Below are 14,684 nucleotides of genomic sequence, written 5' to 3' on the forward strand. Positions count from 1 at the left end.
TCAGAACCTCTGAGAAGCCCATGCAAGTTAAGGAATCGTTCAAGAAAAACACACATTTGCACACGTTTCAGGGTCCCCAAGTCCGATATGTTCCCCAGGTTAAGAATTCCCAATGTAGGGAGCTTTTATCACCACATCAAAGAGATGAGAGTCAGCTCAAAAGCAACCGTGTTTCAAAAACGACATCTTGGCCAGGCAAGGAATCTAAAGGGAAAGAGAAAATAAACTTTATAGGAAACCTGGCAGGGTGACTGGATGAGTAAAACTAGATGAAGGAAGTAGAGCCCTTTTAAAATTATAGTTGTTGTTTTATGGCTAGCTCTTGTAGAATGGGAAGAATTTAAATCTACAGAGAGATTTACAGATACATTCCTGATAGAGCAAGCTCCATGAGAAAACACACAATCTGTGGCAGCAAATAAGTCCAGTATTCCACGGAGCGAGGATTGCTTGGTTTTGCTGGAGGTTAGGGCACCTGGGTGGGGCACCAGAGAACGGAAAGCTGTGTAGACAGTAGGGTCACGTTTCTGCCCTGTAGGGGTTCCCGTGATGCCTCAGCTGTGGCCCCCATGCCTCAGCTCAGTGTTGACTCATCTGTTCTGTCCATCTCTCCCTCCCCGTGGCCACAAAGAAGCAGGGCTCGGTACAGCTAAAAGAAGGACTTGCCATCTCCTGAGTGGGGAGGAAATGCCAGAGTTCTTGTGAGTTTCCAGACCAGAACAGTATGTGCTGGCATCCTGATCTCGGGGTTCCACTACCTATGGGAACTCTGGACAGAGGCCCCAAATAGGCAGCGGTCAACTCTTATCACGGCACCGATTCTCAAAGAGTTAAACTGCTCTTCTTTCAGAGGCCAAGGGTGGGGGGGTCCCTTGGGATTTAAACACCAGGTGCCAAATTCTTCCTGATTCGTGCTCACCGTGCTCACTGTCCACAGCAGCTTCTCCTGCTCCATGGCAGAGAGCTGCTGCAAGAGAAAGTCAACCTCTGTGGTCCAGTCGGGACACTCTCCTTCCCTGGGGCAGTCCCCTGATCTCACCCCTTGGTTCCTTGTCCATCTCCCCAACACCTCCTTTTCCTCCTCCTCTTCCTCTTCTACTTCCTCCTCCTCTTCTTGCTCCACTTCCTCTTCCTCCTCTTCTTCCTCCTTTTCCTCCTCCTCCTCTTCATTTTCTTCCTCTTTGTCTCCCTCCTCTTCTTCCTCCTTCACTTCCTCTTCCACTTCCTCCTTCTCTTCTTTTTCCATCTCCACTTCCTCCTCCACTTCCTCTTTCTCCTCTTCCTCTTCTTTCTCATCTCCCTCTTCTACATCATCTTCCACCTCCACTTCCTCTTCCTCCTCCTCTTCTGCTTCCTCCCCTCTTCCTCCCTCCTCCCCCCTGCCTTCTTTCATCACAACTACCCCTAAGTTTCCAGTATCCCATCTCACCCCTTACTTTGAGAAGAAAGCTCCCTGGAAGCCCCACCCTCCATCTCTGAGCTTCTTATTAGATCTGAGGGTGTGATAAACATTTCAGGAGCTCCGTGTATATAAAAGGCCAAACCTGTAGTCCTGAGTGTCAGATATCAGTGATCATTTTGCAGTGATGTGACATTTGAATCTTCAGAGATGGATCTGATAGGTGGGAGTTGCTTCAGCCACTGAGGCTTAAATAGATCTCTCCTGGCCACCTCCTCTGTTATTCCTCACCTGCATGTTCTTCACTTCTTCCCTTAGGGAGCGGCTGGCCCCACACTTGCCTTTTTCCCACCCATGATATAGAAGAGCAGACATTTTGTAAAAGTGGACTATGAGGAGGCAGAAGGGGTAGCCAGTTAATTAAACTAACATACATAGCTACAAAAGTCATCCTGACAACCTCACTTGGACTCATTTCCAGATGCATCTTTATAGGAAAAACCAGAACGTCTAAGAACTAATAACTGTTACGATTACTCCCATCTCCAGGTGACATCAGGATGCTTCTCTGCATGTACTCCGTGGCCTCACTCTCCTGTCCCTGCCTCACCTCTGTGCCTCTGCAGCTCTATCTCACCACCACCAGATAGCAAAGCCACATCGCCCTCAGACTCTTTAAAATTCTCTGCATCCAATTTGAACTGACTATAGCTTTGGAAAATTCAATATAAGCAGCATATAGATTTTGAGGAGTGAGGGAGAGAATCCTAATCTCCTGGATGCACAGAAGAAAGGAAAGCATTTAGGAAATGTAATCACCACTTTTCATAACTATCCACAAGCACCTGCCCTGGGAAGCTAAGCAGCCCACAAAACCGGGGAGTGGTGCCCTCTAAGATGGGCCGGTGCCATGGATCAGGTTGGAAATGGTGTTTCTTTTTGTTTGTTTGTTTGTTTTTATTTTTTATTGGTGTTCAATTTACTAACATACAGAATAACCCCCAGTGCCCGTCACCCATTCACTCCCACCCCCCGCCCTCCTCCCCTTCCAACACCCCTAGTTCGTTTCCCAGAGTTAGCAGTCTTTACGTTCTGTCTCCCTTTCTGATATTTCCCACACATTTCTTCCCCCTTCCCTTATATTCCCTTTCACTATTATTTATATTCCCCAAATGAATGAGAACATATAATGTTTGTCCTTCTCCGACTGGCTTACTTCACTCAGCATAATACCCTCCAGTTCCATCCACGTTGAAGCAAATGGTGGGTATTTGTCATTTCTAATAGCTGAGTAATATTCCATTGTATACATAAACCACATCTTCTTTATCCATTCATCTTTCGTTGGACACCGAGGCTCCTTCCACAGTTTGGCTATCGTGGCCATTGCTGCTATAAACATCGGGGTGCAGGTGTCCTGGCGTTTCACTGCATCTGTATCTTTGGGGTAAATCCCCAGCAGTGCAATTGCTGGGTCGTAGGGCAGGTCTATTTTTAACTCTTTGAGGAACCTCCACACAGTTTTCCAGAGTGGCTGCACCAGTTCACATTCCCACCAACAGTGTAAGAGGGTTCCCTTTTCTCCACATCCTCTCCAACATTTGTTGTTTCCTGCCTTGTTAATTTTCCCCATTCTCACTGGTGTGAGGTGGTATCTCATTGTGGTTTTGATTTGTATTTCCCTGATGGCAAGTGATGCAGAGCATTTTCTCATGTGCGTGTTGGCCATGTCTATGTCTTCCTCTGTGAGATTTCTGTTCATGTCTTTTGCCCATTTCACGATTGGATTGTTTGTTTCTTTGGTGTTGAGTTTAATAAGTTCTTTATAGATCTTGGAAACTAGCCCTTTATCTGATACGTCATTTGCAAATATATTCTCCCATTCTGTAGGTTGTCTTTGAGTTTTGTTGACTGTATCTTTTGCTGTGCAAAAGCTTCTTATCTTGATTAAGTCCCAATAGTTCATTTTTGCTTTTGTTTCTTTTGCCTTCGTGGATGTATCTTGCAAGAAGTTACTATGGCCGAGTTCAAAAAGGGTGTTGCCTGTGTTCTTCTCTAGGATTTTGATGGACTCTTGTCTCACATTTAGATCTTTCATCCATTTTGAGTTTATCTTTGTGTATGGTGAAAGAGAGTGGTCTAGTTTCATTCTTCTGCATGTGGATGTCCAATTTTCCCAGCACCATTTATTGAAGAGACTGTCTTTCTTCCAATGGATAGTCTTTCCTCCTTTATCGAATATTAGTTGCCCATAAAGTTCAGGGTCCACTTCTGGATTCTCTATTCTGTTCCACTGATCTATGTGTCTGTTTTTGTGCCAGTACCACACTGTCTTGATGACCACAGCTTTGTAGTACAACCTGAAATCTGGCATTGTGATGCCCCCAGATATGGTTTTCTTTTTTAAAATTCCCCTGGCTATTCGGGGTCTTTTCTGATTCCACACAAATCTTAAAATAATTTGTTCTAACTCTCTGAAGAAAGTCCATGGTATTTTGATAGGGATTGCATTAAATGTGTATATTGTCCTGGGTAACATTGACATTTTCACTATATTAATTCTGCCAATCCATGAGCATGGAATATTTTTCCATCTCTTTGTGTCTTCCTCAATTTCTTTCAGAAGTGTTCTATAGTTTTGAGGGTATAGATCCTTTACATCTTTGGTTAGGTTTATTCCTAGGTATCTTATGCTTTTGGGTGCAATTGTAAATGGGATTGACTCCTTAATTTCTCTTTCTTCAGTCTCATTGTTAGTGTATAGAAATGCCACTGACTTCTGGGCATTGATTTTGTATCCTGCCACGCTACTGAATTGCTGTATGAGTTCTAGCAATCTTGGGGTGGAGACTTTTGGGTTTTCTATGTAGAGTATCATGTCATCGGCGAAGAGGGAGAGTTTGACTTCTTCTTTGCCAATTTGAATGCCTTTAATGTCTTTTTGTTGTCTGATTGCTGAGGCTAGGACTTCCAGTACTATGTTGAACAGCAGTGGTGAGAGTGGACATCCCTGTCTTGTTCCTGATCTTAGGGGAAAGGCTCCCAGTGCTTCCCCATTGAGAATGATATTTGCTGTGGGCTTTTCATAGATGGCTTTTAAGATGCTGAGGAATGTTCCCTCTATCCCTACACTCTGAAGAGTTTTGATCAGGAATGGATGCTGTATTTTGTCAAATGCTTTCTCTGCATCCAATGAGAGGATCATATGGTTCTTGGTTTTTCTCTTGCTGATATGATGAATCACATTGATTGTTTTACGGGTGTTGAACCAGCCTTGTGTCCCAGGGATAAATCCTACTTGGTCATGGTGAATAATTTTTTTAATGTATTGTTGGATCCTATTGGCCAGTATCTTGTTGAGAATTTTTGCATCCATGTTCATCAGGGATATTGGTCTGTAATTCTCCTTTTTGGTGGGGTCTTTGTCTGGTTTTGGAATTAAGGTGATGCTGGCCTCATAGAACGAATTTGGAAGTACTCCATCTCTTTCTATCTTTCCAAACAGCTTTAGGAGAATAGGTATGATTTCTTCTTTGAACGTTTGATAGAATTCCCCTGGGAAGCCATCTGGCCCTGGACTCTTGTGTCTTGGGAGGTTTTTGATGACTGCTTCAATTTCCTCCCTGGTTATTGGCCTGTTCAGGTTTTCTATTTCTTCCTGTTCCAGTTTTGGTAGTTTGTGGCTTTCCAGGAATGCGTCCATTTCTTCTAGATTGCCTAATTTATTGGCGTATAGCTGTTCATAATATGTTTTTAAAATCGTTTGTATTTCCTTGGTGTTGGTAGTGATCTCTCCTTTCTCATTCATGATTTTATTAATTTGAGTCTTCTCTCTCTTCTTTTTAATAAGGCTGGCTAATGGTTTATCTATCTTGTTAATTCTTTCAAAGAACCAACTCCTGGTTTTGTTGATCTGTTCCACAGTTCTTCTGGTCTCGATTTCGTTGAGTTCTGCTCGAATCTTTATTAACTCCCTTCTTCTCTTGGGTGTAGGATCTATTTGCTGTTTTTTCTCTAGCTCCTTTATGTGTAAGGTTAGCTTTTGTATTTGAGTTCTTTCTAGTTTTTGAATGGATGCTTGTATTGCAATGTATTTCCCCCTTAGGACTGCTTTTGCTGCATCCCAAAGATTTTGAACGGTTGTATCTTCATTCTCATTAGTTTCCATGAATCTTTTTAATTCTTCCTTAATTTCCTGGTTGACCCTTTTATCTATTAGCAGGATGGTCCTTAACCTCCACGTGTTTGAGGTCCTTCCAAACTTCTTGTTGTGATTTAGTTCTAATTTCAAGGCATTATGGTCTGAGAATATGCAGGGGACAATCCCAATCTTTTGGTATCGGTTCAGACCCGATTTGTGACCCAATATGTGGTCTATTCTGCAGAAAGTTCCATGTGCGCTTGAGAAGAATGTGTATTCAGTTGAGTTTGGATGTTAAGTTCTGTAGATATCTGTGAAATCCATCTGGTCCAGTGTATCATTTAAAGCTCTCGTTTCTTTGGAGATGTTGTGCTTAGAAGACCTATCGAGTATAGAAAGAGCTAGATTGAAGTCACCAAGTATAAGTGTATTATTATCTAAGTATTTCTTCACTATGGTTAATAATTGATTTATATATTTGGCAGCTCCCACATTCGGGGCATATATATTGAGGATTGTTAAGTCCTCTTGTTGAATAGATCCTTTAAGTATGATATAGTGTCCCTCTTCATCTCTCACTACAGTCTTTGGGGTAAATTTTAGTTTATCTGATATAAGGATGGCTACCCCTGCTTTCTTTTGAGGACCATTCGAATGGTAAATGGTTCTCCAACCTTTTATTTTCAGGCTGTAGGTGTCCTTCTGTCTAAAATGAGTCTCTTGTAGACAGCAAATAGATGGGCCCTGCCTTTTTATCCAGTCTGAAACCCTGCGCCTTTTGATGGGGTCATTAAGCCCGTTCACATTCAGAGTTACTATTGAGAGATATGAGTTTAGTGTCATCATGTTATCTATTCAGTCCTTGTTTTTGTGGACTGTTCCACTGAACTTCTTCTTAAAGGGGAATTCTAAGAGTCCCCCTTAAAATTTCTTGCAGAGCTGGTTTGGAGGTCACATATTCTTTTAGTTGCTGCCTGTCTTGGAAGCTCTTTATCTCTCCTTCCATTTTGAATGAGAGCCTTGCTGGATAAAGTATTCTTGGTTGCATGTTCTTTTCATTTAGGACCCTGAATATATCCTGCCAGCCCTTTCTGGCCTGCCAGGTCTCTGTGGAGAGGTCTGCTGTTACCCTAATACTCCTCCCCATAAAAGTCAGGGATTTCTTGTCTCTTGCTGCTTTAAGGATCATCTCTTTATCTTTGGAATTTGCAAGCTTCACTATTAAATGTCGAGGTGTTGAACGGTTTTTATTGATTTTAGGGGGGGATCTCTCTATTTCCTGGATCTGAATGACTGTTTCCCTTCCCAGATTAGGAAAGTTTTCAGCTAGAATTTGTTCAAATACATATTCTGGCCCTCTGGCCCTTTCGGCACCCTCGGGAACCCCAATTCAACGTAGGTTTTTCTTTCTCAGGCTGTCGTTTATTTCCCTTAATCTATCCTCATGGTCTTTTAATTGTTTGTCTCTTTTTTCCTCAGTTTCCCTCTTTGCTATCAACTTGTCTTCTATGTCACTCACTCGTTCTTCGACCTCGTTAACCCTCGTCGTTAGGACTTCTAGTTTGGATTGCATCTCATTCAATTGATTTTTAATTTCTGCCTGATTAGCTCTAAATTCTGCAGTCATGAAGTCTCTTGAGTCCTTTATACTTTTTTCTAGAGCCACCAGTAGCTGTATAATAGTGCTTCTGAATTGGCTTTCTGACATTGAATTGTAATCCAGATTTTGTAACTCTGTGGGAGAGAGGACTGTTTCTGATTCTTTCTTTTGAGGTGAGGTTTTCCTTCTAGTCATTTTGCTCAGTGCAGAGTGGCCAAAAGCAAGTTGTATTGGGAAAAAGAGAAAAAGAGAGGAGAGAAAGAAGGAAAGAAAAGAGAAAGAGGAAAAAAAAGGGAAGAAAGAAAAAAACGAAAAGAAAAAAAAGAGAGAAGAAAAAGAGAAAGAGAAAGGAGAAAAAAAGGGGATGGGGGAAGGAAACAAATCAAAAAGCAAAACAAAACAAAACAAAACAAAACAAAACAAAAAAAAGAAGAACCACCGGGGAGTATCTTCTGATTCTGTGTACTTTAAGTCCCTTGACTTCCCCTGGAACTTGTCCGTCGAGCTGGTCTTCTGGGGGAGGGGCCTGTTGTGCTGATTTTCAGGTGTTAGCAGTTTGGGGAGCTGCTGTGCCCCCTGCCTGGTGAGGGCTCAGTGGGGGTTGTTTACCCCGTGAGGCCCCAGGAGGAACAACCGCAGTGGCGGGGCCAGCTCTGGAGCCCTGGAGTCAGCCCCCGCAGTAGCTCCAGAGCTCTCCGTCTGCAGGGCCTGGAGGCTCCGGGGCGGGGCTGCTGATCTGCTCAGCTGGGGCAGGAGCTTCCTCGCTGTCCTGGGCCCTCCCGGCCTCTGCCTGTCCCGGGGGAGGCCGGATCCTGGGCTGTGTCCCGGCGCCCTGTGCTCCGGAGCCTGCGCTGGTGGATTCTCCCGGGCCACGCAGCCCCCTCCGCGGAGCCGCCCCCGAGCCCCCCCGAGCTGCTCCTGGAACCGCGCAGCCCCCTCCGCACGGAGCCTCTTCCTCTGCCCGAGCCCCTCCGAGCTGCTCCCGCCCCGCAGCCCCCTCCGCGGAGCCGCCGCCCGAGCCCCCCCCGAGCTGCTCCGGGTCCCGCCGTGCGCGCTGCAGCCCTTAGGGAGCTCGGCGCACTCTCCTGGGCGCGCAGTTGCTCTGTTACTGTCCCGGGGAGCCTGAGGGCATCCCCGCCCTCCTGGGGTCCTGCTCCACCTCCCCGCGAGCCCCTTTCCGCCCGGGAAGGTCGGTGCAGCTCCTGCTTCTCCGGGACGGGGCTCTCCTGTCCTGGGGACACTCGCCCCGGCCTCAGCCCGGCTCCTCGCGGGGCCCCTCCCCCCTGGAGGCCTTTGTTTCTTTACTTCTTTTCCCCCGTCTTCCTACCTTGATAGAAGCGCGAACTCTTCTCACTGTTGCATTCCAGCTGGTCTCTCTTTAATTCTCAGGCCGAATTCATAGATTTTCAGGATGATTGGAAGGTTTTCTAGGTAATTTGGTGGAGACAGGTGATTTGGAGACCCTGCTCTTCCGCCGTCTTGCTCCTCTCCCCGGAAATGGTGTGTTTTTTTGATGTTGCATCTCCAAAACACCCTTCATGGGGATAATGGGAACATACGTGTGTGTACAAAGACACATGTAGAAATGACAAGTGTTACCCATTGCCCCCAAGGGCGACCACTCTCCAGTGGCTCAAAGTTGTTGTCCTTTGCTTCTCTCCAGTGTGGATGGAGCCTCCTATGAAGTCATGCAGATCGACATAGAAATAGAGGAGCCCAGTGACCCACCGGCCACACAGCTTGTCACGTGGCAGGTGGAATATCCAGGAGACATCACGTCTGACTTGGGTGTATCCAAGATCTATGTGAGTCACAAGGACCTGATGGGCGTCATCCCGCTGGCCATGGTAAGAATGTCCCTGCCTTGGGTTGTCAACACAGAACCCTAGGGAAAGAGATGCTCCACACTGTCACCCAGACTTGGTGGAGAAGTGTCAAGGAACCAAGAACTAGGGTGGGGGGCACCTGAACCTGAATTCTACTACACACAGCTGAGTCTAAAAATACATTTTTTTCTCTAAATAATATTTTCAGAGTATTATTTGGAAAATCATCCAACTCCAGGCATTAGATTTGGAGCTTCAGTATTTGAAAATTATCGATCATTTAATAAACGTGTTCCTACCATATGAGGTACACTTTAAGGATCTCAAATACATACACCTGCAGAGACCAAACAGGTTAAGTATATGAGTGAAACATGGCAGGTGTCATGGCCAACACATGCCGAGTCATAAAGCTACAGCTAATATTCACCACATGGAAAGCCAACATGGGAAGCCACACTTCACTTGTTAAGATCTGTGATTTTCCAGGAAACTCATAAATGTAGTTTTAATGTGAAATGTCAACTTGTTCGTGTTGGCAGCTAATTAAAAATAAATGAAACACTATATAGGCAAGCGTTAACTGTGTTCCATCCATAGGGCATCTGTTTACAGATCTTGAAAAAGATCGAAGTTTGTAAATCTGTCTGTGTGTTCACTAGGATTTGTGGAACAAACATGGGCTTTCACCCTTGAAGGGTCATTCCCTGGATTCTGTGTCCTGTAGCCCGCTCCCTGTGGGAAGCCCCATCGTCCATTTTCCCTTAACAAAACATACAGATGCCCCGTATGTAGAACCTACCTTTCCTCAGACTCTTCAGGAGACTACAAAGGAATAATACATTTTTTAAATGTGAATTTTCACAATGGAAAAGCTTGGGCATGTTAGTCTGCTGACAACGATGTGAGCTTTCTCCTGTTACAAAAGTACTTTTCTTGTCAGAAGCAAAACATGGGTTGACCTATCCATGGACTGCCTGTTGTCTCCTCTGCACCGCTTGTTAGGAAATATTGACAAGGGTTATAATATAGTGCAGAAAGAACTTCGGGAATCAATCTTTCAATAAAAGGTAGCATGGACAGTTGCCTAGTGACAGCCAGTTAGTTATTATGCTGTTCATCAGGAAAGGTAAAAGTATTTGGGGTACTTCTGTTAATAAGGGCTCCTATGAATGATTTCTTTTATTTTGAAGGCACTGAGCCTCCCCTGGTGCATCATTTCACGGGTGAGGGTAGCATTCCTTCCATTAGGCTCTTCGTGAGTTGTTCTATTACGGGGGATGGCATGACCATTTGTCTTGAATAAGGAATTATTTGAATTGCTCCTTTTCAGCACCTTTGGTCGAATGAGCTGTTTGCAATTCTTGAAACAGCTTCTGTGGCTTTGCTCAGCATAGCTTAACCTCCTGTTCATTTCCCACACTCAGCATTTCTCTTGCCTCACATGTCCCTGATGCTTCCGTTGCTTATCCCAAACCCCATTTTCTCCATAAACCATATGAATCCCCACCTGACCAGGCACCTGTCCATCCTCTGCTGATCTCCAAACATGCTCCACTTACCTCGCCTGTCCAGCCACAATAGCTCTGTAAGATCATGTGATGGCAGAGCCAACACCTACTTGACCCTTTTAACAGTTAGGAATTGCATTTGGTTGAAAGCAAGAGAGATCCTCACCCACCCAGTCTACTTTACCCCAGCCAATTGTGGCCTAAATACAAATGTGTTTCTTTTTTCCCATAAAGGAACTCCTAAGGTTGGTGGTATAGTTTTTATATGGTGCTTCATGCCACCTGACACTCAGACTCTGTCTTGATTTCTGCTTCAGAAGTTTGAGGACATGAATTCCATCCTCATGGTTTATCTTAGGGTTCAAGATGGATACTAGAGTGCCAACCAACTTATCTGTATTTTGTAGACCAGAAAAAGTAAGAAATTCAGGAGCTCAAACATGGCCAGTTACTCTTCACTTTCAAGAAGCAAGGATCTGACATATTTCTGGTTACATCCATTTGGCAAACACTTAGTCATATGGCCATACCTAGATGAAAGAAAGGCTGGTTAATCTTTATTTTAGCAGGGCACATTGCTTAGACTCTGTTACAAGGAAAGAAGAAGAAGGTATTTATTTCAAGGCAATGGGCAAGATTTATAATAATTCTCCTTCATTTCCACATAAGGAAGCTGAGGCTCAGAGGGGTCACTGAGTGTTTTCCATTCTGTACTGGTCTTCAAGAAACTCCTAGGAAGCAAATAACCTAACTGAATCCTAGCCTCCCCTTAACAAGCTATGCAAGCGTTCTTATTCACAGTGCCTCGTTTCCCCATCCCAAGGCGGAAAAAGAGGCAATACCTCCTCACAGGTTGTTGTAAGGATAAAATGATAACTCTAGAGTGCCTAGAACAGTGTCCAGTCCACAATAAATGATAGCTATTATTATGTTTGTTTAACCTCTGGATGCAAAGTATAAGTAGTACCCTGACAATAATATTGTAGATTGTTTCAGGAAGGGAGTTTGGTCCAAGCCCTCATTATTTCATGACATAAGAAGAGTGGCAGACTGTGTGTAAGTGCTCACTGAATCTTGAATTGAGTTGAATGAGTTGGATTAGAACACGTTTGGTCTGATGAGATTTTACAAGCAATCTTGGAGCATCTTCCTCTGGAACTGAGGGTGAGGTCTTAAAGGTCTTGACTCCCCAATCTTTCATACCGTGTTCTGAGACCCCTTTCCCAAGAAGACTGCTTCATTTTGCCTTTGACTTGATTGGCAAAAGAGCTTTGGCCATTTTTAGGGGGATTAACCTCATTAAATGAGCTTTTTGCCATTTCATTTTATTTTAACTTTGTTTTTGGTCATCATATGTTCATTGGGGGATATTTGAAGGAGATCTGATATCCATACATCTATTAATCTATTCATCTGCATCACACGTTCTTGAAATATTAGAGAAACAGAAGGAAATCCAATTTACCAAGAACATGATGAGTGAGGAGAAGGTGCTCTGGGTTGAGATCACAGTCACTGAAAGCAGTTGGGAGCTAGATAAAGGGGGTGGATCTTCAAGTGTGCTTGGAAGCTATTGCAATACCCATATGTGTTTTTAGAAGAGCACTCTGGCTGTAGGTGGAGAATAGATTTGGGAGAGTAAGAAAGATGTCAGAGAAAGTTAGATTTTGTCCTTTGGCTGCTGTCAAATAACCCTGACCTGGCACTATGAGCGTGGCATTTACTTGTTCCTAACCTCTCCTGTAGGAGTATGAGCAGCCTGGGGCTTATCAGATGCCTCCAGGGACTTAGGACATAACCTCCCTTTATCCTGTTGCTGAGTGATCCCAAAGATACTGACCTCATCCCCATGGCCTTGGGTTAATAATAGCCATGTTCCTGTGGCAGCCAGCAAGAATAAGAAGAAGGACAGAGGGAGGATGTCCCTCTTTCCATTCAGGACATGACCCATTTCTGAAAGCAGCACCTCTGCTCCCAGCCCATCAGCTGTGAACTCAGCCAAGTGACCACCTTTAACTGCAGAGGAGGTGGGAGAGTGAGTTTTATTCCAGAGGACATGGGTCCAGCTAAACCTATGTTACTGTGGAAGAAGGAAGGAACACTGATTCTGTTCTGGATGGCCGCAGAGGGCTGAAGTAAGGACACTGGAGAAAGAGTGAGGTGAACCCTTTTAGGTACATCTTAGTAGGTAGACAGATGACTGGACTGGACTTTCCCATGCATTGGATAGCTGTTAAGGAAAGATGGCAGAAAAAAACTATGAGTTCTAGTTCTAGGCACATTCAAAGAGCTTCCCATATATCTCCATGATCTACACACACATCTAAAATGTTTAAGAGATCTTCTATTATGAAATATCCTATGGTTTACATTTTTCCACAAAAATCTTTGTACACATCTCTGATTTCTGTACATAAACTTTTAGGAATAAATTCAAATCAAAGGATACGAATCAAAGGATATGCAATATTATAATTTTTAATAAGTCTCTAAACTGCCTTCCAGTAAGTTTAACCAATTTAATTCCACCTACTGTGTAAGATGATACCCATTTCCTTGCAGCTTTACAAACGTAGGAGATTAAAATTTAAAGATAGGCAATTTATTAGGCAAAAATGATACCTTGTGGTTGCCTTAATTTTTTTTATTATTGCCTTAGTTTGCCCTTTTTTGGTTCCATTTGTAAATTTCCTTTTCAAACATTTGTTCTCACCCATTTCCTTTCCCTGTTGGGAATTCCATTTCTTGTTACTTTGTCATAAAAAAAAATCTTTTTTATTGTGGTAAAAACACATAACATGAAATTTACCATCTTAATCATTTTTAACTATAGAGTTTGTTAGTGTTAAGTATTTTCACATAATGGTGCAACAGATGTTGGGAACTTTCTCATCTCACAACCCTGAAACTCTACCCACTGAACACTAATTTCTCCTCCTACTCCCAGCCCAGCCCCTGGGCACCACTTTCTACTTTCTCTTTCTATATATTAGCAATGCTGACCTTTTCATGGGCAAGTTACTGCAAGTATTCTTCCCAATTTATCATGTGCTTTCTAATCTCACAGATTTTAACATGCAGAAGTTTGGAGGTATTTGCTTAATTTTCATGCGGTCAAATTCACTGATCTTTTCCTTAATGGAAATCCCTCTTCTCCCCTAATTATGACCAAGAGGAAAAGCATGCTGTTTTTTTTTTTTACTTGTTCTTGTAAAATCTCAGAAATTCAAATACTCCCAGACAGCATATTTGAATAGGTAGAACTGTCATTTTGAGAAAATAAAGCTGAAGGTAAATGAAATTGTGACACCTTATATTATCATTAAGGATTTGAGATCAATTTGGGTTGGGGCTCATGGCCTCTCTATCCTTTGTGTGACATATAATTCCATCTCCAGGAAAGCTTTGAAATGTGATGCAGTTAAGCACCAACTTTCACAGCCAATTTCCCAAAAGACATTTATTTCTTCTTCAATATTTTGCCCATTTTCCCCCTGATGTCTACAGCCATAAAACCTTTTTAAAGAAACCCATTTATGTATTTCTCTTTTTATTACATTATTTTTTCCTGCTCAGGAAATGATGCCTTACCATCTTGGGGAGAAAATAGTGAGGAAGATGTCATTAAGTGTGCATTAACATTAATCTAATTAGTGCACTCTGTAACTGCATGTCACTGTCTGATTCTAGAAAGCAGTGTTTGCACTTCTTAGAAAAACTGGAACCTTCTAGAGGGAGGGGGCTAAGATGGGAAGCCCCAGTTGTTCAAGGCTCTTCAACATCCTTCTCCCCTGCCTCCAGGGTTTGAGTAAAACAAGTGTTTTGAGCTTCCACCAAGATTCAGATAACGACACTGATATCCTTGAAATCATTAGCATGTGCTTTTCATTTTAAACTAATTTTAAAGTGAAAGGAAATAAAGGGGAAAGGAGAAAAAATAAGTGGGAAATATCAGAAAGGGAGACAGAACATGAAAGACTCCTAACTCTGGGAAACGAACTAGGGGTGGTGGAAGGGGAGGTGGGCGGGGGGTGGGGTGACTGGGTGGCGGGCACTGAGGTGGGCACTTGACGGGATGAACACTGGGTGTTATTCTGTATGTTGACAAATTGAACACCAATAAAAATAAATTTATTAAAAAGACTAATTTTAAATATGTTTTTGATCCTATTGGGTGGTGGCTGTTGGGATACTGTAGTTGTGGGTG

General features: G+C 43.3%; 1 protein-coding gene across 1 annotated transcript in view; it reads left to right on the forward strand.

Annotated features, from left to right (window-relative positions):
• Positions 1-14,684, forward strand: part of TMEM132D (transmembrane protein 132D) — a 525,295-nt gene that overhangs the window by 332,524 nt on the left and 178,087 nt on the right. The window contains exon 4 of the mRNA XM_038574733.1: positions 8,804-8,987. Coding sequence (XP_038430661.1) covers positions 8,804-8,987 — 184 coding nt within the window. The remainder of the gene's footprint in view (positions 1-8,803; positions 8,988-14,684) is intronic.

This window comes from Canis lupus, chromosome 26, assembly GCF_011100685.1.
Source record: "Canis lupus familiaris isolate Mischka breed German Shepherd chromosome 26, alternate assembly UU_Cfam_GSD_1.0, whole genome shotgun sequence".
NCBI lineage: Eukaryota > Metazoa > Chordata > Mammalia > Carnivora > Canidae > Canis > Canis lupus.